This window comes from Ovis canadensis, chromosome 13, assembly GCF_042477335.2.
Source record: "Ovis canadensis isolate MfBH-ARS-UI-01 breed Bighorn chromosome 13, ARS-UI_OviCan_v2, whole genome shotgun sequence".
NCBI lineage: Eukaryota > Metazoa > Chordata > Mammalia > Artiodactyla > Bovidae > Ovis > Ovis canadensis.
Window position 1 is genome coordinate 33,538,255 of NC_091257.1, and position 26,326 is coordinate 33,564,580.

A 26,326-nucleotide genomic window follows, 5' to 3' on the forward strand; every position below is an offset into this window, starting at 1 on the left:
CTCCTTTTCTGTGAACTACTAATTCATATCTTTTGCTCTTTATTCTACTGTTTATTTTTGTCATTTAACTTTGCTTAAGGACCTGATCATTGCCATTTCCCCCCCCCCCCCCCCCCCAATTCCCATTGCCTGGCACAGCTTCTGGCACAGAAAATGCTCAGGAAATACTTATGACATAAACCTTGCTCAGTGCCTCATCTTCACTGCAGAGTCAGCACAGAGGATCACGTGTCCTCTCTTCTTTTTGTAAAATTAATATTTACCTTATTTACTTTCATGCTTTCTTCTTTTAATATGGCTAAACTAGATTTCAGTTGGTTAATGTGTTTTTTTCTAATTTTCTATAGATCAAATTTTACATGTGTCTCTTTAAGAAAAAGGAGAATGGCTTGAAAAAATGTACAGTTTTAAAGAAAACTGTAATTTTTAACTTGGAAAACTCTGCTAAGCTACTGTTGTAAAAATCATCACCAGAGATGGTGGTGATCGAGGGGACAGAGATGCAATATGTATTTCTCAGGTGGAATCTAGGGGACTTGAATCCTTGGTTAGATATAAAAAATGAGAGAGAAAGAACAGTCAGCAACAATTCTGTGCTTCGGCCCAATCAGCTGGGTGGATAGTCAGGTGCCGACAGGAAAACTCCAGAGGATCAATTTGGGGAGACATGACATGTTGAAACTGGTGTTTGCTTGTCTGCAGGTAAAAGTAGAGGTGCTGGGGCCACATGGGGAGGCCTGGTGATGTAGAGGTTTGGGAGCCGAGGATGGAAAAGAGTTTGGGGCAGAGTCAACTGAGCGGCTGCCCAGGAAGTTTGTCCTGGTCAGAAGGGCAGAGGCTGAGCTCCGAGGACCCTTCAGATGCCCGAGGGCTCAGTGTGGGGACTCAGTTGGCAGAAGGAGATGCTGGGGACCCAGGAGAGGCCAGTGCAGAGAGAGGAGGAAAACAGAAGTGTGGTCGTCAAAGCCAGGGCAGGGCTGCGTTTCTCTTTTTAAATTATTTTTATTTCTTTTTTAATTACAGTGTATGTGCTGTGTGGTATTCTATAAGTTATAGGATGTCAATATAGTGATTCACAATTTTTAAACATTCTGTTCCATTTATAGTTATTACAAACCATTGGCTATATTCCCTGTGTTGTATAATAGATCCTTGTAGCCTGTCTTAGACCCAATAGTCTGTACCTCTTCATCCCCCACCCCTAAACCCTAAATTGCTTCTCCCATCCTTCCCCCCCCCCCCGCCCCGCCCCAGTAACCACTAGTTCTCTTTACCTGTGAGTCTGTTTCTTTAAAAAAGTGAAATTTTGCCATTTGCAACAGTGTGGATGGACTTGGAGGGCGTTATTGTGCCAAGTGAAATAAATCACAGAAAGACAAATACTGTGTGATGTCACTTACATGTGGAATCAAAAGTGTGCAACGGGCTAGGAGTGTGTTTCTTACTCACTAGAAGGACTTGCGCAACGGTGCTTCCACTGCGGGGCTACAGGTGCTCGTGGCCTTGGCTGCATGGGAGCTGCTGACGACAGATGTCCCTGGGCGCGTGTTGAGTGGTTGCCGTTGTTTCGTCGTTCAGTGTCTCTGTGTGATGCCAGCACAATCTCCTGACACTAAAGCTTATTCCAAGGATATCGTGTATTAACTCCCATTTCAAGGAGCAAAGTTCTTCTCCCCCCTGGCCCCACTCTCTACACAAGTACAGAAACCTGTGCCAGATGTCTGTGTTTTTGAGCAATAGAATTGATGTTTTAAGTGGCATGTTAATCCCAACTGCAGATTTTTACAAAGGTTTCAATCCCTGGGTTGGAAAGATCCCCTGGAGAAGGGAAAGGCTACCCACCTCAGTATTCTGGCCTGGAGAATTCCATGGACTATATAGCCCATGGAGTTGCAAAGAGTCGGGCATGACTGAGAGACTTTCACTTTTCATAGAAATTAGGATACGAGGAATTAGCTTTTTTTTAAAGTAAGTTATCACCAAAATGTAATTGGAGGAAGGAGGAGTAGAGTGATGGAATGATTTTGCTGACTGTGGGATCTCTTTTTCCTTCAGAGGTGGGAGAACTTATCATCTCCGTCTCTGCCCTGTCCCCTCCTGTTGGCAGTAGTGGGGCTGCCGTGCACAGGAACAGAGAGGGTGGACCCTGAGCACTCAGATGCTAAGTGACAATAGGGCCGCCTCCAGCTTTCCCTCACGCTTGCAAAACAAGGCCTGGGGTTGGAAAAAATTGCTTGCTTCATCAAAACACCAGCTCTAAAATTACCTTGTATGAGAGGTGTTTTTTTTTTTTTTTTAAATATTGTGATACTTAACCATTACAACATACATATCAGGAATCCTCATTCTACAGTGCATACATTTTCAGACTGTGTTTTCCCAGGACTGATTTCCCCAATATTTATGAGTTCTGCCTTTCCTGTGGCTTCAAAGAAAATTTAATAAACTGTGATTTGCAGATATCTTTGCTTTTCAAGGCCACACAGCTTCATGTTTCATGTTCCATTCAAGAGGGTATGAAGTTTGGGGTATGTTCAAGCTAATAATGGTTTATATAGACCATTGAATTGGTATATAGAACAGTGCCTGTGATTTTATTTAGTTTGTAGACCTTTCCTGAAGGGTTTCTGGCTGATTTCTGTCTCTGTGCATCATTTGCTAAGAACCTTTATGTTATTTTTTACATGCATGTTTTAATATCACAAATCAATCTATGTATTCTGTACTCGATAACCATTGTTGCATTCAAAAATACTGCAACTAGATTTCTTTCTTGAAATGTATTTCCCAGGAAAGTGTAGAATTATGTGTGTATTTCCTGCTGTGACACAATTTTGCCTTGTTTTATAATTTCAGTAATAAGATATTATAAACTAATTTTTAAGGAGCAGGAAATGTAACTAGTTAGCTACTATTTGGTCATAGTTAGAAACTACTGTGATGCTTTAAAAGGTTTTTTCAAAGCTTTTAGATCTGTCTTCTCAACTTTAATGAACAGATAGAAAAATATATAACATTTTTCCTATGGAACTTTTTTTTTCTGAAAGGTCCCATATTTAAATATAGTTTTATCCATATGGGTCTTATTATCTTCACTGTCAAAGTTTTATGCTTTTTCTCTTAGAGTCGACCCCTGCTTGTCTATTTAGTCTGGCAAAACTCCTTTGAACATTATTATTCTTGTGAGGTAAGAGTTGTAGAATTTTCATATTATTTCCTAGTATTCTGGGTCTGTAATGGAAAAGGATATTTTCTTCTAGAAGTATCCTCCACTGTCCTGAATACACACAGCTGAGAGGTAGCCATCTGATTAGAGAGAAACTCTATTAACAGCCAAATAGAAAGAAGTGTGTGAAGGCGTTTTTGCACCCCAACTGGAGAAATGCCCACACAGCCTCAGGAACAATGAAGGGAAATGAAATCATTCTGACTCAGGGAATGTTTTCTTCTTGTTTATCTGCTGAGAAGTCTTTGTCAGCTGGAATGGTGGTGTTGGCCTGAATCGAAGAGGCTCTGATTGGTGGGGTTTGGGTTCTCAGTTAGTTCTGCTCATTCTCTTTTGGAAGGCTGTTGTCTCCATCCTGCTATTCTTGGCCACTGTGGACTGACTGCGGGGAGAGGCGTCTAGAGAAAACTGGTTGCTGGGAACCGTAGGACCCAACCAGCTGAAGTATTGACATGAAGATGGGATCTTTTACAAAGATCCTCTGTTGGGGAAGCCAAATCCCAGAAAGGAAACTGTCTTTCTTTCCTCCTCACCTCCATGATTTTTTCTGGGAGAAATTGTTCTGGCTGTAGCATAGACCCAGGTAACTATGGTTGTAACAAGACACTGCTTATTTTTCTCTAAAAGGAGTCTGAAGATTGACCAAGACGTGTATGGTGGTCCCAGAGTGTCAGCACTGTCAGTACCTCCTTTTCTATTCAGCCATCCTTAATGTATATTTCTTTATTTCTTAAATTGTAGCAAAGTACGTTATAACATTTACCCTCTTAACCATTAAAAATTTTTTTTGTTGAAGTATATAGTTAATGTACAATGTTGCATTAGTTTCACGTGTACAGCAAAGGGATTCAGTTATAATATACCTCCCAATATACCTCCCCTCTCCGCATCCCCTGTGATAACCATAAGCTTGCTTCCTGTGTCTGTGAGTCTATTTCTGATCAGTTCGTTTGTACATTTGTATCGTGTATTTTAGATTGCGGATATAAGTGTATCATACGGTATTTGTCACCATCTGACTTAATGTGCTCATCCCTAGGTTCATCATCCGTTTGGCTACAGTTGACAGTGTTTCATTCTTTTTTACGGACGAATAATATTCCATGGTGCATGCACACACACACACACACACACCCTCCCACTTATTTATTCACTTATCTGCCCGTGGACATTTAGGTTGCCTACATATCTTGGCTCCATCTTAACCATCTTCATTTTGTTGGGCAACCATCACCACCATCCATCTCCAGAAGTCTTTTGATCTTGTAAAATGCAAACTGTGTCCTTTTTAAACAGTAATTTCCCATTCTCCATCCCTTATCCCTAGCAACCACCGTTCTACCTTTCTGTCTTTCTGAACTTCGCTACTCGAGATTCATGTAAGTAGAATCATACAGTGTTATCTTTTGGTGACTGGCTGATTTCACTAAGCATAATGTTGTAACACATGTCAGAATGTCCCTCCTTTTTAAGGTTGAATAATATTCCACTGTGTGTATAGACCCCATTTTCCTCATCCATAGACACTTTGCTTGCATCTACCTTTTGGCTGTTGTGAATAGTACTGCTGTGAACACGAATCTCCCGACATGTATTTCTGTCCTCACTGTCACTTCGTGGTGACAACTCTGGGTGTCATATGAGAATTCTAAGCAGGAAGAAGCAAGAAGGGGAAGAGGCAGCTGCTAGTGGAGGCAGCCCCCTTTTTAAGGATCTTTCTGGAAGTGCCATCAATTTTTGTAAGCCAGAAATAAAGACTAACAATGATAATAAAATAGTTAATATGTACTGAGTGCTTTTTTGTGCCAACACACAGTTAATGTATAATTCACTTCATTCTCAAAATGAAGCTGTGAGGGTGGTTGCTTTTTAGCCAAGAGATTCAGCAACTTGGCCAAGTGTAGGGAGTCACATAGCTAGTGACAGGCAAAGCTGGGATTCTGACCCAGGAATCTGGCTCCAGTGTCATGCTCTTAACTAATATCTTCTCTTCTTTTTGCAAGAGGCTGGGGAAAATAGTTTTATCTCAACTAGGGGTATTTCCTTTTCCTACCAAATTGGAGCTACCCTTCCAAGGAGAAGTGTATATGTGAGTTGACATCAATGAAGTGAGGTTTACTAATGTACCATGATTATACTAGTTTAGACCAGACAGATCGAACGTCAACCTAGGAAAAGCAACATGATGATATCCTGTAACAGCAGCTGTAAAAGGGGCAACTTGGGGATTTAAACCAATGTGAGTGGTGTTGGCTTCAATTCCAGAAGCATTGGTTGGACACACACACGTGTTCTGATGGAGCCGCACTTTTCCTGTGTGTCTGCCAGAGAGTCCTGGAGCCTCAGACCACACAGCAGGCGGTGCAGACAGATGTGACGGCTCTTAGGAGGTGGGAGTGAGCTGGGATGAGAGAAGTTCCAGGCCAGCGCACAAATCTACAAGTTTTATATTGGAATGCTTATTGAACTCTTTAGCCAAATACGGGGAAAATGGGGTGGTTGACCAATTGTTGGATTTCACGTTGCCCTTCCCAGGAGGAGCATGTTGCGTGGGGTTGAGTCCCTAAACACGCCTCTTCCTCCTAAGCGCCTGCCTTTAGTCCCTGAACCCATCCCTAGGTTGTGGATCCTAGTTACCAGCTGGGTTTTTACCACACTGAGTCATAAGCCGTACTCAGCGCTGCGCTTCCTGATAGAATGAAGCCGCAGCACAGAAGGATGAAGAATCTTTTCTAGCCATTTGCCATTCTTTGGTGTCACATGACCATCTTCTATGTGTGCAGATTCACCAGGACCCAGTAAGAAAGCTGATTTTAACCAAATATGTGACCTTGATGCTTTGTTCTTTAAGAGGATGATGTGAGTCAGTAGACGGCGAGTATGGGCACCAAGGCCTGGGGAGCTGCACCCTCTGAGGGTACCTGCTTATTTTTCTTGGCCTAAGAATTAGGTGTGGCCTCCAGCTCCTGGTGGGGGTTCCCTCATTGCTCAGTCGGTAAAGAATCTGCCTGCAATGCAGGAGACTTGGGTTCGATTCCAGGATCAGAAAGATGCCCTGGAGAAGGAAATGGCCACCCACTCCAGTATTTGTGCCTGGGAGATCCCACGGACAGAGGAGCCTGGCGGGCTACAGTCCACGATGTTGCAAGAGTCGGACACCACTTAGCGACTAAACCACCACCGCCAGCTCCTGGTAATTTGCCTGCAGAGCCCTATTGGGCCTTAAAAGAACATGTCAGCTCCTTAATGTTAAATTTGAATATGCAAATCCACTGAAAGATAAAAAGTTTTGCTCTGTGTCCTAATTTATTCTGCAGAGAGCATTCTCAGAAATGTGAATCAACAGAAACTGTTTCCTATCATCGACAGAAAAAAGTGCTGACTGACACCTTCACTTTATGGATAATGAGCTCTTTGGGGAAGTTTTCATCTTTCAGAGTTTCCGGGAGCTATCCAAAAATCTGTTTCCTTCCTCTCCCTGCCCCCCACCCAAACTCCAATGACCACAGTATCTCTCTGTCTTTGCCTTTCTCACTTACTCAGTAAACATCAGGATATATTGGAGGGTGCTTAAGCTGGCCGTTTCGTTAGGTATCTCTTATCAAGTGTCAAAGCATTGAATTTGATTCGCAATACATATTTAATTAATGGTGAGTATTTCTGACTCAAAAAAGATACCCTGAAGCTGTATGTGTGTGTTTGCATTCCCTTCTAAGCATGTATAACCTGGATACCAGGGTGAGTATCAGATAGGCAGAGGGTAACAGAAATTATTTGGATTATCTATCTTTGTTACTAAATACTCCAGATTCTTTGTCCTAACAGGAAAAAAAAAATGTGCAGTAAAGTATCGTTCTTTCTCACCTTTTCTTCTCTCAAGTGCCCTGTTACATAGATGTGTTTTTTGACTTAGGTCTCATTAGCATTTGAGGAATTGCCTTTGGGGCAGTACCACTTACTAAATTGTTCTGATGCTTTAGGAAAAGGAAAACCATGGTAACCAGATGTAGGGTATGATTATTTGCCTCTAACCTGGCAAAAGTGTTGGGTTTAACAAAAGAAGCTTAATAGAAATGTTCAAATTGACCCTTCTCATCACTTGGACTGCTTAGTGCTCAATCAGTCTCTCATTATTATCAGAGTTATTCGAGCAAAGGCAGCAGTGATAGTGTTTTTCATAATCACTCCTTGAGCCAAATGTAATTTGCAATTTGTAGTATTGTATTATGAAACAATAATGCATTAAAATGAACCATGCAAGAATTAAGAGCACAGTGGTAAAGAAAGGATTCAGAGAAGTAGTTGGGTGGAAGACTCTCAAAAATCATGTGAAGTGGACATGGCTGATTTCAGTGCCAAATTAAGCATTTAGAAAAATCAGAATTGTGTCTTGTTTTTACCTTAAGTGTACGTATGTGTGTGTGTATGTATTATATATATAATTCATTATAAAGTCGATGTAGTAGCTAGGAGGGGAAACAAATTACTTTGCAGTTGCATTTTTGGCGTTTTGGGTTAATGTGGTTTGATTGCCTGTGTGGGTATGTTTTGAAAAAAAAATGAAGTATATCAAACCTTATAAAAATCCTGGTGTGGAGCAGTCATTACTGATTGACCTCTTTTTACAAAGAGAAAATTTCCTACAGAAAATACATTGTATGGTCCATGAACTAGCTGATGTCAGGGAAGCTTTAACATCATAATTAAGATATACTTTCACCCATCTCCTGTCACTTGACTTGAATGCCTCCATGTATAGATTATGAATATTATTTCAGGTTATTTATGTAGTCATCTTGTGTTTTGAAAGATTACTGTGCTTGCTTTTTTCCCCCGCTTAAGACATTATATCTGGATCCCACACTTTCTGGTGTGTGTGTGTGTGTGTGTGTGTGGTTTTGGTTTGGGTTTTAAAATCTTTGGAGTTTCTGATGATTCTGGTAAAGTCAAATTGATGATGTGCTAGGTTCAGTTTCTTAATTGCTTTACTGTCTCCTTGTCTCTATCCTTCCAGGACTCCTGCAGTGTCGGGTTACTAGGCGTATCTGGGCGTCCTTTACTTGATGACACAAGCTCCACTGGGGAAACACGCACTTGTAAGGACACTTAGTGGGAGTCCTAAGAAGGGCACGTTGCCCATTAAGGGACCATCTCACATCTGAAGGCTGTTCTAGCTTGGTTGAGTAAAAGCTATGTTTTCTTTAAGGAAAAAAAAAAAAAAGTCACCTATTTTTTTTCCTGGATGCCAAGCAACACAAATTTCGTTTATTAAATCTAATCAGACTAGCGCTGATGAAAACCGTACACAATCAAATAATGATCCTCAAGTTTGTGAATTTCCTTTCAAAGAGAACCCCCGCTACACTGCACTGGCTTAAAACAGCATCCTATTTGACAAAAGCACTATCAAGTTGTCATGTACACTTTCCAGGGCTGCTTCTCATCATGGTTGATTACCAAGATGTTTTTTGCCTAAATGGGAGCTTTTTCTGCTTTTCCTAATCAGATCTCTCTTCTCTGATTCATCTAGCATCACCACAAACCACTGCTGAGCAAATCAGTACATGATCATGGTAGCAATTTCTTTAAATGTCACTAAAATATGAAAGATCCTGTATCGGAAAGATACATGGGAAAGTCAGAAAGGATTTTTTTTTTTTTTTCCTCATCGATAAAATGGAGGCTGAGGCAAAAAGAAAAAAGAGCCAGAAACCATGAACCCATTATTATACAGAGAAGTACCCCCAGTGACTTCTTGCTGTTTTACCTTCTGATTGGGTGATTTGACCCACTTCTGCTGCGGCCTGGCAGGATTTGCACGTGTCACGCAGACTGCTTTGACTTCTAGAGTGTCATTACAATACTGAGTCATTGAGAGTGTCAGTAGAGTGTCAATAGAAATACTGGCAATGTTCTAGAGATGGGGATGTGGCTGTTTGTGTGATCCTTTCCAATGGTTAGGATCAGACACCCCCCCCCACCTTTTTTTTAAACGTTTTACTTTGTGTTGGAGTATAGCTCATTTACAATGCTGTGATAGTTTCAGGTGGACAGCAAAGGGTTCAGCCTTACATAGAGGTGTATCCATTCTCCCTCAAACTCAAGAAGCAGTTCTTGACCTTGAGTCTGGACTCCTGGCCTCCATTGAAAAGTTCATTTGGGAACAGTGTCTCCTGGACCTCCTTGCTGCTGGCAAAGCAAGATTTATCTCAGTAATTTCAACCAAGATGTTTGAACCAACTACTTTCAGTGTAAAGGCATAGAGTAGCTAGCTGTCTTTGGTTCCTCAAGCTTTGGAGGTGGCTGAGTGTGGTTATAAAGAGAGCCTGAGGCTGGAATCCTGGCTTTGCTGCTCAGTGGCTAGACTGCAGGTGCGCTCAGTTGTGTCCAACTCTCCGCAATGGACTGTAGTCTGCGAGGCTCCTCTGTCCATGGGATTTCCCAGGCAAGAACACTGCAGTGGCTTGCCATTTCTTCTGGGGATCTTCCTGACCCAGGGATCGAACCCAATCTTCTGCATCTCTTGCGCTGGCACGTGGAGTCTTTACCACTGAGCTACCAGGGCATGGCTCTTAATTGCTAGATGACCTGTTAAATCTCTCAATCCCTCTTTGCTTCCTGAGGTTTTCCCTAAACAGGAAGGCGAGAATACCTATCTAATATTCTGGTTGTGGGGATCAATAAGATCAAGTACATAAAGAAGAATTCAATAAATTCTAGTGAAGTGTGATTAAATGAGCAAAAAAGCCTTCAACAGGTGCTCAATTATACGTCTCACATAGGATTTACAGAGTGAACTTCACTGGTTGGGGATTTCATTTTTCTAGAGGGCCCAAGTTCAGAGCCCCCAGGGTCTCTTAAACTCAGTGAGGCAACCTGAACTCTGCTCCTTCCTTGCACGGTGACTTTGGACAGCTCTGAGTGCAGACCTCTTGGGTGTCAGTTTCCTTGACTGTTAGATGAAGACATCAGACAAGGTGGACTCATCTCCGGGCCTCTGTCTTCAGGTAGATATGCACATCAAGCTTCAGTGCACTGGGACAGGAATGCGCTAGAACAGTCTGCAGAGACACATGGCTAGATGTTTATTTTCTTCAGCTGAAGTTTAGAGCAGTTGATTTTTAGGACTTTAAGGCAAGTTGAATTGAGGGAAGTCACTGCTCATACCAAGAATGTGGGGAAAGATTGTACCAGAATCAATCGAAAAAAGACCTTCTAGAGAAACTTGGATCTAAAACCATTTATGAAAAGTATGACTCAAAGGGGGCTTCCCTGGTGTCTCAGACAGTAAAGAATCCACCTACAATGCAGGAGACCCAGGTTCTATCCCTGGGTTGGGAAGATCCCCCAGAAGAAGAGAATGGCTACACCCGCTCCGTGTTCTTGCTTGCAGAATTCCATGGACAGAGGAGCCTGGCAGGCTACAGTCCAAGGAGTCGCAAAGAGTTGGACATAACTGAGTGACTAACACTTTCACTTTTTTCACATGACTCAAAGGACTACAGACGAATGAGGTTAAAAGCCGGTGAGGTGATTTTGCTTGTGTGAACATGTGCCCTGCCCAGGGCATGCAGGCTTCTCATGGTGATGCAGGAATGCAGGACAGAGTCTTCAGTTTTGCTCTACAGGTTCTTGAACTTGGCCCACTGGGTAGCTGGCATCTCCCAGGGATCCTTAGGGCCCTGGCACATTGTTATAGCAAGCAGTGTTCAAAGGCGGTGTAGCGCAATGGCTGTACTACCCAGGTGTCTGCCAGAAACTGGAAATTTCCAGGAAGAGATGCCGAGTTCCTGGAGAAAGGAAGTGATTAAAGCGCATAATGGTGCAAGTATGCAGAAATGAAGGGCAGGGGATGGAGTCCCACACCAGTGCAGGAGTTGCTATTGGCTGGGGACAGGGTCGCGTGGGGTGTGGGCACACAAGGCTTCTGGTAGCTGATACTGAATGTCTGCCATTTTCACTTCTCTCCTCAGCCAAGTAGCGTCATTTAACCTATGCATTTCTTAGGGTAAATAGGAAGACAAATCTTTATAGCAAAGTACTCCTTAGACATGAAGACCTCGGTAATTAGCAGTGAGAAATACCAGATTTCTAGGTGACATTTCAGTGAGTTTTTTGCAAGAAAATCTTATTTTAAAAATTATTCCTCAAAACTTACAAGTTAATTGGTTCTAGTTAGTCTGTGTGTTGATTTTTAAATATTGCAGCAGATTTAAGACTTTCTTTTTCCTCTTGTGTTTTCAAGTATGACATTAGGAAAAAACCTTTCATTACAAAACTAGTTTTATTTTCTTTATAGCAGCCTGTTGTGTGTTAGCGTTCAATCTAGTCCCTCCTAAAGATCTCTGATTTTGAGGTGGATGAAACTAGAGCCTATTGTACTAAGTGAAGTAATTCAGGAAGAGAAAGACAAATATTGTATATTAATGCATGCATATGGAATCTAGAGAGATGGTACTGATGAACCTATTTGCAGGGGAGCAATGGAGATACAGACATAGAAAACAGATTTGGGGACACTGGGGAAGGAGGAGGACGACGAATTGAGAGAATAGTACGGAAGCGTGTACATTACCTTACGTAAAATAGAGAGCAAATGGGAATTGGCTGTGTGAGGGAACTCAACCCAGTGCTCTGACAGCTTAGAGGGGTGGGATGGCGAGGGAGATGGGAGGGGTTTAGAAGGGACGTATGGAAACTTGTGGCTAATTCATGTTGATGTATGGCAGAAACCAACACAATATTGCAGAGCAATTATCATCCACTTAAAAAAAAAATCTCTGATTTTAGTCGCAGTATAAAATATAGGAAGAGTTCCGTGTTATTCATACCACAGAGAGAATGAGGTTAATTTCCTAAAAACCAAAACATTGGTTGAAAAGCACAAACCTCTTGCAGTAGTTAATTTCCCACGAAAGCTCTTTCTGTAAAAAAACAACAGAATTTGGTTGCGAGCCGTTATGACTGCTGGTTTGTGGTTTTGCTTTTTTTTCCCTCCTCCATTCATCAACAAGTGCACATCTTGCCCGTCACTCTTTGCAGTAATAATATATATGGCTGATCTGGCAAACAGCCGTGATCTCATTTGTAGTGCGTCATGGTGGAACCCATTTAGCAGATTACGTGGAGATTACTTTAGCTGAATGAAAGCATTGCTGTATTCTTTGTAAAGAAAGCCATATGTTTAAGCAATCAATTTCACTCTGATAAAATGGGCTTATCCACTGTATCTTTCTGTGAGGGAGTCTTCAATGGCTTGTTGGCACTTTTTACGTTGTACCTTTTGTCTCTATAGGGCAGTACTGATAGAGAAATTTTTCCCCATCAATTTTTTCCTCAAGCTCTCTATTTGTCTTTGTCCCTGTTAAAAAACAAATAAAGGTCATTCTACTCTATTAATATATCATAAGATTTAACCAACAAATTCTTCCAGAAGTGGTGGTGATTTCTCTTTGAACATGTGTATGGGGTAGTCAGAAGGCAGTTCATGAGACTGATTCTTTCCTGGGAATGGGTTTGCTTCCTGGACATACTATTAACATAATATTTTTTCAGTTATTCTGTTCCTTGGAAAATCACCTCGTTGAAATTCATTGGTGGCTTTTCAAAGATAGTAAAATAAATGTAATTGATGTCCTCCAAGTTTCTAAGCATCTTGCTATTAAGTGATTGTCTTCATAGGCTGATTACTGATTTCAACTCTGAAACTGACTGTGTGAGTATAAGTGTGACTGGAATTTCTCGATGACCTACCCGTCCCTCTTTCAGGAAGAATTAAGCAACTGTAAATTAAGATGAACACTAGAATAGATTGGCAATTAGAGTGATGAGGATATAGCTACCTGTTTTTTTTTTCTTTCTTTTTATACTGTAGAATGGTTGGTGTATTTTTTTTTTTTTCATTTACAGTCTTTATTTCCTTCTGTCAAAAAATTACAGCCGAGGGATCTGTTTTTACCCCAATTATCAAGTAATGTGCTATGCTTTTATAGTATGCCTTAAAGAAATCACATAATTTATTAACTAAAGCAGGCATGAAGGGAAATGTCCAAAAGCTAACCTATACACATTTTATCTATGGTTCATTCACTTTTTTCCTATATTAATTTGAATCTATAATTTTAAAAAGGAAGGTATAGCAATTTGATAATAAATTTACAAATAATAAAATATATTCTGATGATTGGCAGCAGCCTGAAAGGTTAAAAAAAAAAAAGTCTGTTGCTAAGTTGTGTCTGATTATTTGTGACCACATGGACTGTAGCCCACCAGTATTATCTGTCCATGGGATTTTCCAGGCAAGAATACTTGAGTGGGCAGCCATTTCCTTCTCCAGGGGATCTTCCCAACCCAGGGCAGGCGATTCTTTACCACTGAGCCACCTGAGAAGCCCCAGCAGGCAGCCTAGGAAACAAATATTTTGCCAACAAATACAATTAAAAGAAAAATGCAGTTCTTAAATGAGTTGGGATTCACAGTTTTTTTTTCTTTTTAATTGTGTATTTTAGATTAAAAAAAAAAAAACAACTAAAAGTTTGTAGACTGAGTTAGAAAACTGAAACTTTCTTACCAAAATAGGACAAAGACCATTGGAAAAAAAATATCTTAACCATAACTAATTAAACTCAGTGTTAGATTGGGGCTGAAAATAGCTAAACTGCTTTAAAACATGAAGTCAACCACCTCAGTCTTCTCCTGGATTGTTAACTCAAAGGGCAGAGTCTTGTAAGATTAAGCTGTATCACCTACTCCAGTATTCTTTGACTTCCCTTGTGGCTCAGCTGGTAAAGAATTTGCCTGCACTGTGGGAGACGAGGGATTGATCCCTGGGTTGGGAAGATCCCCTAGAGAAGGGAAAAGCTACCCACTCCAGTGTTCTGGCCTGGAGAACTCCATGGACTGTATGGGGTTGCAAAGAGCTGGACACAACTGGGCAACTTTCACTTTCACTTTGGTTCAGATAGATGATATTGCTGGTGCCATGGTAGTGTTTCTCAAATATGATACAGGATTGAATGCATATAACCCAGAATGAGAACCAGTACCACAAAAGAAAAAGGTCAATATGGTGACAATGTAATGTTTGAAGGGTATTTATGAACTGAGAAACTATATGGGTAAATGATTTACCTTAAGAATCCCTGTTATAAGTAAATGTGATGCACTAAGATGTGAACTTGACATTTTTCTTGAAGTAGAATTTAATGCCTTTTATATTTCCAGATGCCTCAGTGTTGCAGAATTTTCACAATGGGATTCACATGGGCTTTAAATAACATCTACATGCTAATGACACACAAATTAATTTGTCCAGCCCTGAACTCTTCCCTGAACCCCTTGTAGATGCTCAATAAATTTCTGTCAAATGAATGAACATTATGTTTTAGATGATGGCTCCTCCTGGGATGTGTCAGCTGTTTTGGTTTGCTTTTTTGTTAATTCATTCTATAAAGATAGTCATTATGAAATTAAAAGACTCTTGCTCCTTGGAAGAAAAGCTATGACAAACCTAGCAGCATCTTAAAAAGCAGAGACATCACTTTGATGACAAAGATCCGCACAGTCAAAGCTATGTTTTTTTCCAGTAGTCATGTATGGATGTGAGTTGGACTAAAAGGAAGGTTGAGCACCGCAGAATTAATGCTTTCAAATTGTGGTGCTGGAGAAGACTCTTGAGAGTCCCTTGGACACCAAGGAGATCAAACCAGTCAGTCCTAAAGGAAATCAAGCCTGAATATTCATTGGAAGGACTGATGCTGAAGCTGAAGCTTGAATATTTTGGCCGCCTGATGCAAAGAACTGACTCCTTGGAAAAGACCCTGGTGCTGGGAAAGATTGAGGGCAGGAGGAGAAGGGGACAGCAGAGGCTGAGATGGTTGAATGGCTTTACCAATTCAATGGACATGCATTTGAGCAAACTCTGGGAGTTAGTGACTGACAGGGAAGCCTGGCATGGTGCAGTCCAAAAGTTGGACACAACTTAGCGACTAAACAACCACCGCAAAGATGCTCATTATGTTTACCTCCTATGCATTATTGATATATTGACAAAAACAAAGGAAAGAGAAAGTTTTTTATTTTTAAAGCTTTGTATTTATTAGTTTTAAAAGCATGCTCCATATTTTCTCCCTTGTAAGAAGTCATTAGTTTCTGGGCTTAGGTTTCTAGGGAGGTTTTTTTTGTTTTTTTGTTTTTTTTGTGTGTGCTTTTTGCAATGGAAATGATCTTCTAATTTCTAAATAACATTAAAATTAAGGGATATGTTTGCTTTGTGAAAGTTAATTTCGCAGGCAGTTTTCAATGCCATTTAATGATACAGCTAATTTTAAAGGAATAGCGGTGGTGATGCTTTAACTATTTTCTATTTTAACCTTTTCAAAATGCTTTCCCTTACTCATTTATAACATAGTGTTACTTTAGTGAACACAGGTGGTATTCCTGTGTACTCAATCACATATTTGCAATCACATTTATATGTATATATAAAAAGATGTGTGCTCCCAACCATTCTAGTAATTGAGATTTCTGTCTCTTTTTTTGTTTGTTTTTAAAGATTTTCTTTTTTAAGTGAACCAGTTTTTTAAAAGCCTTTATTGAATTTGTTACAATATTGCTTCTGTATTGTGCTTTGGTGTTTTGACCGTAAGGCATGTGGGGTCTTAGCTCCCTGACCAGGGATTGAAACCATGCTGTCTGCATCGGAAGTCAAAGTCCAACCACAGGACTGCCAGCAAAGTCACTTTTTTTCCTCTCTCTTTATATCAGCTTTGATCCTACCCTTTTACTCTTCTCTTTTTCAGTATGATTATCACCATAAGCCAAATTCCTACTTTGTGCTCAATTGAGAATTCTCAATATACTTTATATACTTGTGAATGTGTAGTTGAGTAACTGTCTATAAAAGAGTTGTTTTTTGAAACATCTGGTGACCAGATCACTCCAGACGAATGTTATTTCTGGGGATGGAGCTCATGCCTTCCAGGCAACATGGTCTGGTCTGGAGAAAAGCAGAAAAAAGGAACAGAGGAGGAAAAAGAATGGATACCAAGTCTGGGGTTTCTGAGGCATTTCGGATACAGAAGGGAATAATATCAGTGTTTTCTTGGGAAGCCTAGAATTCAGTGCCCATCTGTGGAAATGTGTGTGGACTGATTCTGAGTCACGTGTTTGTTCCTCATGTTTGTTTTTGATCGGATACAGATTTCCAAGTCAAGAGATGCCACATTCGGCAGTAGCATTTCATCAGGTTTAGGAACAGTATTTGTTGAAACTGCCTTAAAGCTTTCAGTTTAATAAGCCCAAAGTATGGTCAGAGTGTAAGTTATCCTTTTTTGCTTTGAGCCTTGCAAATATGACCTTGTTTGTCAGCGTTTAAAGTATGACACATATTGCCAATAAACCCGAGTGTGAAAATAAAGAATAGTTGTTTGTGAAGATATCATTAAAACGATGTTTGTGGATTTTCATTCTATAGTCCTAAGAGAAACCCACTCTGATGCAGATTTTTATCCTCCGATAGTCAGTTCTATACATTTGTGGATTGTCTGTTTAATAAGGATGAACCGTAAGGATTTTGTTATTTTTCTGTTGGCTAAAGAAAAACAGCTATGGAGGCCATTTCCAAAGACGGTTTTTCTCTGGAAAGCTGCAATTAAAGCGGATCAAAGTAATCTGTCTGAAAATATTAATACTGGGCAGGAGGCATTGGGGCCTCATTTTGAGGATGCTCACACTTCGTTGAGTGCATAGGTCTTATCCCAGGAGAATGACAATGCGTTTTGTATACATTGACAAGTTAGAATTTTTTGTTATCAACAGGTTTGGCAAACATCGAAAAGATGACAAGATTGAGAAAACGGGTAAAATAAAAATACAGGACTCCCTTACGTCAGAAGAGGAGAGAGTACGGATGAAGCAGGAGCAGGAAAGGTAGATTCCAGTTATTTGGGTGGACCTCATTCAAGGGAGGCGCTTCTGTTCCTTTCTACTCTTTCTTTTTTTAATAGAAAGAAATTTATTTATGAAATTTGTATTTTATGCATTTATTTCTATTTTATCTTTCTGTGTCAGTCCAAAGACTGATGGTTGGGTGAATACAACGTAAAAACAATTAAAAGGAAAAAACCTTATTTTACTTTGTGGCATTGAAATGAATTTTATTGGTTTTGGTTAAGATCTTTGCGCAGAAGATGGTAGGCCATATGAGCATGGGTATTAAGAGAAAATAAATCAGCATTAATGATCACTGAAAATGGCAAAAATATGTAATATTCTGTCTCATTCACCTATGCGTATATAGTATATTATAATAATTTTAAAGAAATGTTCATATGGAAATAAAACTGAGTTTTTATATATCATTTAAAATATTTTGATTTTTAATAAGAATTGAAGAGGCTATTGATTTTTTACTATATTATTTTCCTATGAAGTCAGACATCTTTTTCTTCCTCCTGTTTTGCTATCATATTTTGTATGACATTTTTTCCTTAAATGTTTCTCCATCTCTTCCTGAAAGATTGTTATCGACTGTTGAATCATTTCATGGTGGGGACTCACAGACCAATGAAATGGATGAAAAGTTACTTTGATCAAGGTTATAAAGCTAAATATCATCCATAGCTAGGGTTGTAACCCAGCATCTCTAAAGCTAAGTCGGCTATTCTTACTATAATTCTAGAGTTGTGGCACCTTTGATCTTATTCTTAACAAAGACAGAAAGAAAAGACAGGCTTTTCTGTCAGAAGTGATTCATGTTTGGATATTTTTCATTCATCTTTCTTATACCCCTGAGGGTTATGTTTTTGTGTTTTTCTGGAAAGGTGTGATTCTCTATTTGTAGCTTTGCAGTTTATAAAATATTTAAGTGGGGGAAAATATGTACTTTTTATCTATTTTACAAAATTGAGTCTATTCTTCCAGTTCTCCAATTAAAAAAAAAAAGTCATGGCACCTTTCTTGCTTTTCTGACTCTCTAATCCTCACCAATTTAGACATCCCCAAACTTAATAAACTCACTATTTTTAGAACAGGACGCAGTCTTCTCAGTGTTTGAGTATGGCATTTAAGTGTTCAGTAGTATTAACATCTACCTTAAAGACTTTCTTATCCCCTTAAGGAAGAGTATATACCAGGTAAATGTATGAACACAGATTTATCCACAGGCAAATATGTGATTTAGTTAGAGAATAATTTAATGGGTAGGAAGAAACATTATACTTCTCCCTATCTTGATGCCAGCTTAGGGGAAGAATGTCATTAATCCTGCACCATTTTTCATATTCTAAATATTCCCTTTTTTGCAGTTTAAGATGAACTGCTCTGTTTCAATGTTTCCAAAATCCTTTATAATGTATAGTCAAATTTTTACAGCCAAACAATGGTTTTACATAATGGCTTCACTTGTATTATTAATTTGCCTAAGGCACAGTTCACCTCTCCACTTTGCTTTTAATCTGCATCTCTGTACCTCTAATGATGCAATACTTCTGGGAACTAGGTTGGTCCTAATGAATTTACAACGTACAAGAGGCCTAGAATAAAGAATCTTTTAGGGTCAGGGAACAAGTGAATGGTCCATTAAAAAAAATCAATTAGCCTCATAATTTAAGAAAACTGTTTGACTGCGTGTTTCAATAACAGTTTTTACAAGTATGTTTTATTTAAACTCATGGATCCTGTAACTGAGCAGGGAAATGTATGAGACTCATTGAATTGCATAAGTGGTACTTGTTTAGTGTTGTTATTTTGATAAAGCAATTCTGCTTTTGTAAAACCTCTTTCCTATTCTGTCTATTGGCATTGGCATTGCTCCTTTTAAGAATGAAAACTGCAGCTTCTTTGGGAAGAACCTGACTGGAGGTAATAGAGAAAACGAAATAAGCCACAGCTTATTTCATGACAGCTTTCCTTCACTGCTGATGGGCAGTGAAACATCTCCTGTAATATTATTTACTACTGTAGCTATTTGAGTTCCAAAAATAATTTTGCCTGATTCTATCTAAAAATAGAAAACCTGATATTCCTTAGTTATTAGTTATGTCAGGTCCACATACCAAAATATTTTTTTTGTATCAATCCATGAAGCCCGAATATGATTTGATAGAATATTGAAAAATTAAAAGAACAAGAAATATAATTGAAAATGATTTTTCCTACCATGTTAATATCTATTTAGATAGTGAAAGTAAGTTAGATTCTTCAGAGCAGGGGTCTGAGAAGGAATTTGCCTTCATTCTTGCTCACTTCTCTGCCTTTCTTTCCACTCGTTGCTGTCACTGGGAGCTGGGGTCTTGGATACATGCTGTCTACTTGGAGAAAAGAGGAGAAGGATCCTGGTGTGAGTCTTGTCTTTGGGCTTCACCAGCTCTCCCCTGTCAGAACCAAAGCCTCTTTGCCTGAGGTCTTCTCTTCAGAAGTAAAACAGCAAGGGTGAAGTTTGCTGATCCTGAGATGTGCTATTTTGATTTCCAGTTTTGAGTGCTGAGCCTGGTACCCTACCTGTTCAGTGATGCTGTTGACCACATTTGGTAACCCCTATTAGCTCATTTGGGCTTCCCTGGTAGCTCAGCTGGTAAAGAATCTGCCTGCAATGCAGGAGACCCCAGTTCAATTCCTGGGTTGGGAAGATCCCCTGGAGGAGGGCATGGCAACTCACTTCAGTATTCTAGTCTGGAGAATCCACATGGACAGAGGTGTCTGGCAGGCTGCAGTCCATGGGGTTGCAAAAGGTCAGACACGACTGAGTGACTAAGTACATTTAGGGACTTCCCCCAGTAACTGCAATGCAGGAGATGCAAGAGACGCAGGTTCAATCCCTGGATCAGGAAGATTCCCTGGAGAAGGGCATGGCCACCCACTCCAGTATTCTGGCCTGGAGAACCCCATGGACAGAGGAGCCTGGTGGGCTACAGTCCATGTGGTCACAGAGTCGGACATGACTGAGCAACTGAGCATGCACGCACGTACATTAGCTCATTCCACCTCACAAAAGGATGGGACTCTGATTCCCACATAACACAGGTTCAATTACATGATCTCTGTAACCCTGGGCCCACTGAGCTTCAAGTATAAAGCACATCAATGGATTTTTCTGTTAACTCAGTGGCAGAAGTAATCTTTGGCTTTCTACTGTATTCTTGCTCTGTTGATAGCTTCATTTATATTTTAATGGTATATAAATATTGTGGTTTGGGGTTTCCCAAACAGCATTCATCAGCAGAAAAAGGGCTCCACATGCAAATATATTTGAGAAACACTTGGTTAAAAGCAGCTTATGCATATTTCTCTACTCCATTATTTCTCAACAGCCTAATTCTGTTCATGTACATTGTGAGTCACTAAAATGTGTGTGGGCATGCTCATGCTAAGTTGCTTCAGTCATGTCTGAGTCTGTTTGACACTGTGGACTGTAGCCCGCCAGGCTCCTCTGGAGAATCCATGGGATTCTCCAGGCAATACTGGAGTGAGTTGCCATGCCCTCCTCCAGGGAGTCTTCCTGACCCAGGAGTTGCAATCCATGTCTCACACCTCTTGAGCATCAGCAGGCAGGTTCTTTACCACTAGCGCCACCTGGGAAGCCCACAGCCTAGAGAATCATCACTTCCTAACTTATTCACTCATAGATATATATCCTTCTTCACTATTTTTTCCCACAAAGTACTAGTATCTCTCAGAATTAAGAGTCATTTGGGAAATACTGATGACAAGTAAAGACCATTGGCTCCTAGTTTAGCCATGTCCAGCTCATTTATCTAACTGGCTATAGAAATCAGAATTGAATTTTTTTTTTTATGATGACCACAATAAGTTTAGTGAACATTCATCATCTCATATAGATACAACATTCAAGAAATAAAAATTTCTGGCCTTGTTGCCTCCAGTTTCCAATCACTGGCATTTCTCTTTTCAGTTTTACCAACTGTTTCCAATATCAGCTTTGAGTAAGTTCTTGAAATTTTGATAGGAACTTTTTTGTGGTCTTTGTTAGTTGATAAGATCCTTTTCAGAGACGGCATGTGTTTATTTGTTAGTCTTTGCAGGATTATCATTTTAAAAATATGTATCAGAATATAGCAGTAAGGTTTCTTTAAAGGGCACGAATAAGCATTAGTGAAGTTACCAAAGGAATGAACTATATAGCAACAATAGGAGCATTCCCTGTGCATCTAAAAGAATTAACAATTTTCACTTCTTTTTGGCTTGAAACTTAGGATTCAGATTCCCTGAATTCCGACATCAGAACCCAGATATTCTGGATCATTTTTGCATGCAGGTCACATATTGTCATTCAAATACAACTCAACTTTTAAAGCTTATCCTTTTAATGGAACAATATATTTTTCTATAATTTAGAAGTGTTCTTCATTTTTTCTCTGGCCCCTTAAATCCTTCAGAAAAGTCAGTTCTAATCAATGAGGTTAGCTCATCAGACATATTTTAAGAACTTATTGTGCAGGTGAACAGATTTTTAAAGAATCTATTAACTTCATGGAAGTCCAGAATAGACCAATACTTGGGCAAATTGAAACAGATTTTATTGACAGTCTGTAACTGGAGTAGGAAAGTCCGTTTTATTTTTGATTAGAGCTTTCTTAGATTTGGCATTATAGCATCTCTTTGAGTTGGAAATAATTGTAGTTGATTTGACATTTGTGAAAGCCGGAACGTAATGTCAGTGAATGAGCAAGTATCTGTGAGAGAGAGTAGTGAGTGTGTGTGTGTGTGTGTGTGTGTGTGTTGGTTAGTCAAATATCATTCTAGTGGTTTATTAGCGTAAAAGAGAAATTTTTCTTGTTCACAATATATTAAATAAATAAAATGATGGTATAAAATTTTTATTCTTATTATAATTCTTCCTCCGTCAAGAATTTCTTACCTTTGTTAAGATGGAGAAAAGATTTAAACCTCATAACATTAAAAAATCAACATAAGACATTATAATCAATTGTGAAAGTTGATGACCACAGAGCTTTGGGGAGGAGAGAGGTTGGTGGGGCTGGAGTTAATAAGGAACACTGTACAGAGATGATAACTGGGGTCTAGATCTAGTTCTCAAGAACTCAGCATTTAGCAAAGTGAGTAATTCTATCCCCACGCCTAGACAAAGGGCTGCTGATGGGTATACATTCTTGTAACTGCGTAGATTCTGGAAAAATTGTGGTTGTGTTAGTGGATACTATTGTCTCTGTGAATGCTTTTCTTTGATCTTTTTTTCAACTTTTAATTATTTTATTTTATAAATCTGCTGTTTCCTCATTGTAGCCTTGAGGGATGAAGTTTTGACTCCACCATCCCTAACCTACTATAACCACTGTGGTTTTTAACAGCTGCCTTCTTCCCTTGAATTGGAAATGCATCTTTAAAACAATTGTTCCTATTCAAAAATTTTTTCTAAGAATCCATTCAGAACATGGAAGGCTTTTCCAGTCAACTTTTGCCCCAATACTATAAACATATTAAAATCCTACTTAAAATGATAACTTCATATTTAGTGGGATATCTTCCTTCTTTGGGGAATTCAGCATAGATACTCCATTGGCAGCATACATCTAGGTAGATGGCAGTTGTTTGATTTGCCCAGCAGGGTAAGGTGAAAACTGAAGATTTTTGGTGTCTGCCATTTGCTCAGCTGTTTTGAGGGGCAAGTCAGCATTCAGTCAGTTGACCACAAACCTCTCTTTGGTCAAACTGTTTTTTCCAGTTGCCTTGTTGCTTACATTTCATTCTGCCATGAAAGTAGGATTTTATTTGATGAATTTCTCTAATACCGGTTTTTAGAGAGGAAATGTTGTTGGGAAAAGATCCAGGAACTTTGTTCCCAGAATCAGGCTTCCATATGGTAGTACAATAAGTTGGGGGACAAAATGTTACCCAAAAGAGTTGATTTCAAGCTCTTGAACATTGTTTTGAAGATAGTTTACACTTATCTAATATGTAGCAATCTGAAATGTATTTTAATTTGTATGTTAAAGTAATATTAGTACATCCTGTCTTTTGTAGATGTTAAAAGTGGTGTGTGGGGTTTTTTTTTTTAATTAAAAACATTAAAGGTCAATTTCTGCTTCTTGGAGTTGTAAAAAACGTATTATTGAGAACATTCCATGTATTGAGCCTTCATAATGTTGGAGGTAGAAGTATTTTGAATACAGTAGAGTAATTTAAGGAACCATTGATTTTTCTGTCTTGAGAAGTTGGTTCCTTAATAGTAGTGCTTATTAAGCTTTGTGTCTTTTCTGGATATGTAAGGACTATACTTCATCGTCATAAAAAAGTTATTTTCATTTTACTCTACAGCAATTAGTGTTAAAAGCCATTTATTGTAAAAGCAAAAATTCTAATGAATAGAAATGTTACAAGAACAGAAGTCTTGTGTGTTTTATCTTCATCATGCATCATCCATTTTAATTAGAGAAAAGGGTGGTGAACACTGTGACAAGAGTCTGGGATGAAAATCATTAATTGATGTCAAGCCGAAGAGAGACTGTTAGCATGAATTTAGTGACAGCAGGAAATAAATTAACCTTATTACTTTATTTAGTCTATTACATTATTTTGTGTATTATTTTCTATGCAGGTTCAAGGCAATTTCATTATCATAATGGAAAATACTTTTTTTTTTTCTAACAAAAAAGAAAGGTGTGAATATTTATGTTTGAATATACCAAATTGAAATGATAAATTCTTTATTAACATTTTTAAAGGTCTTAATAAAAAGTTTTAGTAGCTGTTTTCACATTTTTTTCTTAACATTCCAAGAATTGGGAAATAGTGCCTGAATGTGTTGCCCATCCGTGTCAGAACAGCTGTCTGCCATCATTTAAACCTCAGAATGGTTCTCTTGTTTATGGCTCAAAATGACTTTCTGGGCTGCTTACATCAATAGACATTTATTTCTTTGGCTAAGTTTTGTGCTAATCAGTTACTTTTGTCATTGCTGAGATTTGGCCTGAGATAAATTAGATGGATACTGCTAAACAACAACCTGACTATTCAGAAAAACGGATGACTTTTACATCTTAGGGATAATTTGTGACCCCAGGGTCACCGTAAAACAGCAGAGGGGGTGTCCTTTTATAGCATTGACCATCTGGAGCTGTTAAGGGCTACACTGCCAGACACCCTCTTTTTGAAAAGTTTCCTTAAACTACGTGATTTTCCTTAAAACCATTTTTTTTCCTGAACCCCAAGTTTTTTTTTTCTGAAATGAGAAAAATAAACATGAAAATATATGACATGAATATATAACTTCTGGTTGTGTTGTGGTCTCTTTTCTCACTTATAATAAATAAGACATTCAAATGTAAAAGTATAAAATAAAATCATTGTGTGAGTTTTATTGGCTGAATTGTCACTAAAGTGCACCAAAACCACAGTGCATTCCTCGTTCTAAAGCTCTGCTTTTAGTGCTATTGATGCAGCAAGCTTTGTTAGCATCTATTTCTAGGATGAACATTAAAATACACATTTGTTCAGGGTAATTAACCAGATTTGTCAATTCTTTGAGTTCTATCCCACTGTCGGTGGCCACAGGTAAACTGTAGTTTTACATTTAAATTTGTGATCCATTTTTAGTTAATTTTTGTATCAGGGATGAGGTTTAAATTCAAAGTGGGTTTTGCTCTGTTTGGTTTTGTTTTCATTTTTGCCTATGGATGTCTAATTGCTCCAGCACTATTTGTTGAAAAGACTTATTTCATTGAATTGTTTTCGTATAATTATGAGAAATCAATTGGCCATACTTGTAAGCTCTTTCTGAGTTTTCTATCCTGTTCAACTGATCTAAGTGTCTCTCCCTCCATAGAAACCACACCATCAAGTGTGATTCCTCCCACTTTTTTTGTTCTTATCCCAATTGTTTAGCTATTCTATCCTTTGCCTTTTCATATAAATTTAAAAATAATCTTGTTTGTATCTACTAAAGTCATGCTGGAGTTTTATAGGAATTACATTAAGCTGTTTATCAACTTGGGGAGAACTGACTTTACTATGTTGAGTCTTTCATTCATGAAAATTATATGTCTCTCCAGTTTTTAGATCTTCCTTGATTTCTTTCATCATCATTGTATAATTTTCAGCATATAAGTCCTGTATATGTTGTGTTAGGTTTACACCTATGTATTTTATTCATGTCTATAAACAAACCTTTTTAATCAGTGTATTTCATTCTTTTAGTGGATGTAAATGACATTTTAGTTTAATTTTGGCATCTGTATTCACTGCCAACCTATAGAAATACAATGGATTTTTACTTATTAATATTGTATTACTATTCTGTTACCTTACTGAACTTTCCTTTGAGTTATAGGAGGTTTTTTGTAGATTCCTCGCAATTTTCTACAAAGACCTCCATGCTGTCTACAAATAAGAATGGTTTTATTTCTTCCTTTCCAATCTGTATGCCAGTTATTTCCTTTCCTAAGCTGATTTCATTGTCTAGAATTTCACTGTGTTGAGTTATGGTGGTGGGAGCAGATATCCTTACCTTTTTCCTGATCTTAAGGGAAAGCATTCAGTCTTTCTCCATTATGTTATCAATGGGTTCTTTATAGATGCTTTTTATCAAGTTTAGGAAGTCAAGTTTTGCTCTATATAGTTTTTTTGAGGAATTCTCTCATGATGACTACTGACTTTTGTCAGATGCATTTTCTGCATCAGTTGATATAATCTTGTAACTTTTCTTCTTTATCTATTAATATGATGTATTACATTGTTTGATTTTAAAAATATTGAACCAGCCTTGCATTCAGGCAATAAACATCACTTTGTCATGGTGTATAATTCCTTTTATATATTACCAAATTCTATTTGCTAATATTTTGGTAAGGAATTTTGTTTCTATATTCATGAGAAATACTGACCTGTAGTTTTCTCTTTTATTAATGGACTGTGTTCATCTGATTTTGTATCTTTTCTGTATTCTTTTTTTTTTCTGTTTTCTTTTAAATACATTTATGTATCATTTATTCTAGCAGTAGTCTACTTTGAATATAAAAAAGTAAATAACTTTGCAATAAAATATTAAACACAGCCCAAAGTATTGCTTTTATAAATAAGATTTCACTTTTAAGTAAACATTTACATTTATAAGTATGTAATAGA

The 26,326-nt window shown here is 38.5% G+C and overlaps 1 protein-coding gene across 22 annotated transcripts in view; it reads left to right on the forward strand.

The window, feature by feature from the left end:
- Positions 1-26,326, forward strand: part of PARD3 (par-3 family cell polarity regulator) — a 572,731-nt gene that overhangs the window by 400,436 nt on the left and 145,969 nt on the right. For 16 of the 22 annotated variants that reach the window (XM_069546411.1, XM_069546415.1, XM_069546407.1 and 13 more), the window contains one exon: positions 17,045-17,155. The exons of the other annotated variants lie outside the window; for them this stretch is intronic. In XM_069546411.1, the coding sequence (XP_069402512.1) occupies positions 17,045-17,155 (111 nt within the window). The remainder of the gene's footprint in view (positions 1-17,044; positions 17,156-26,326) is intronic. 22 annotated transcript variants of the gene reach the window in all.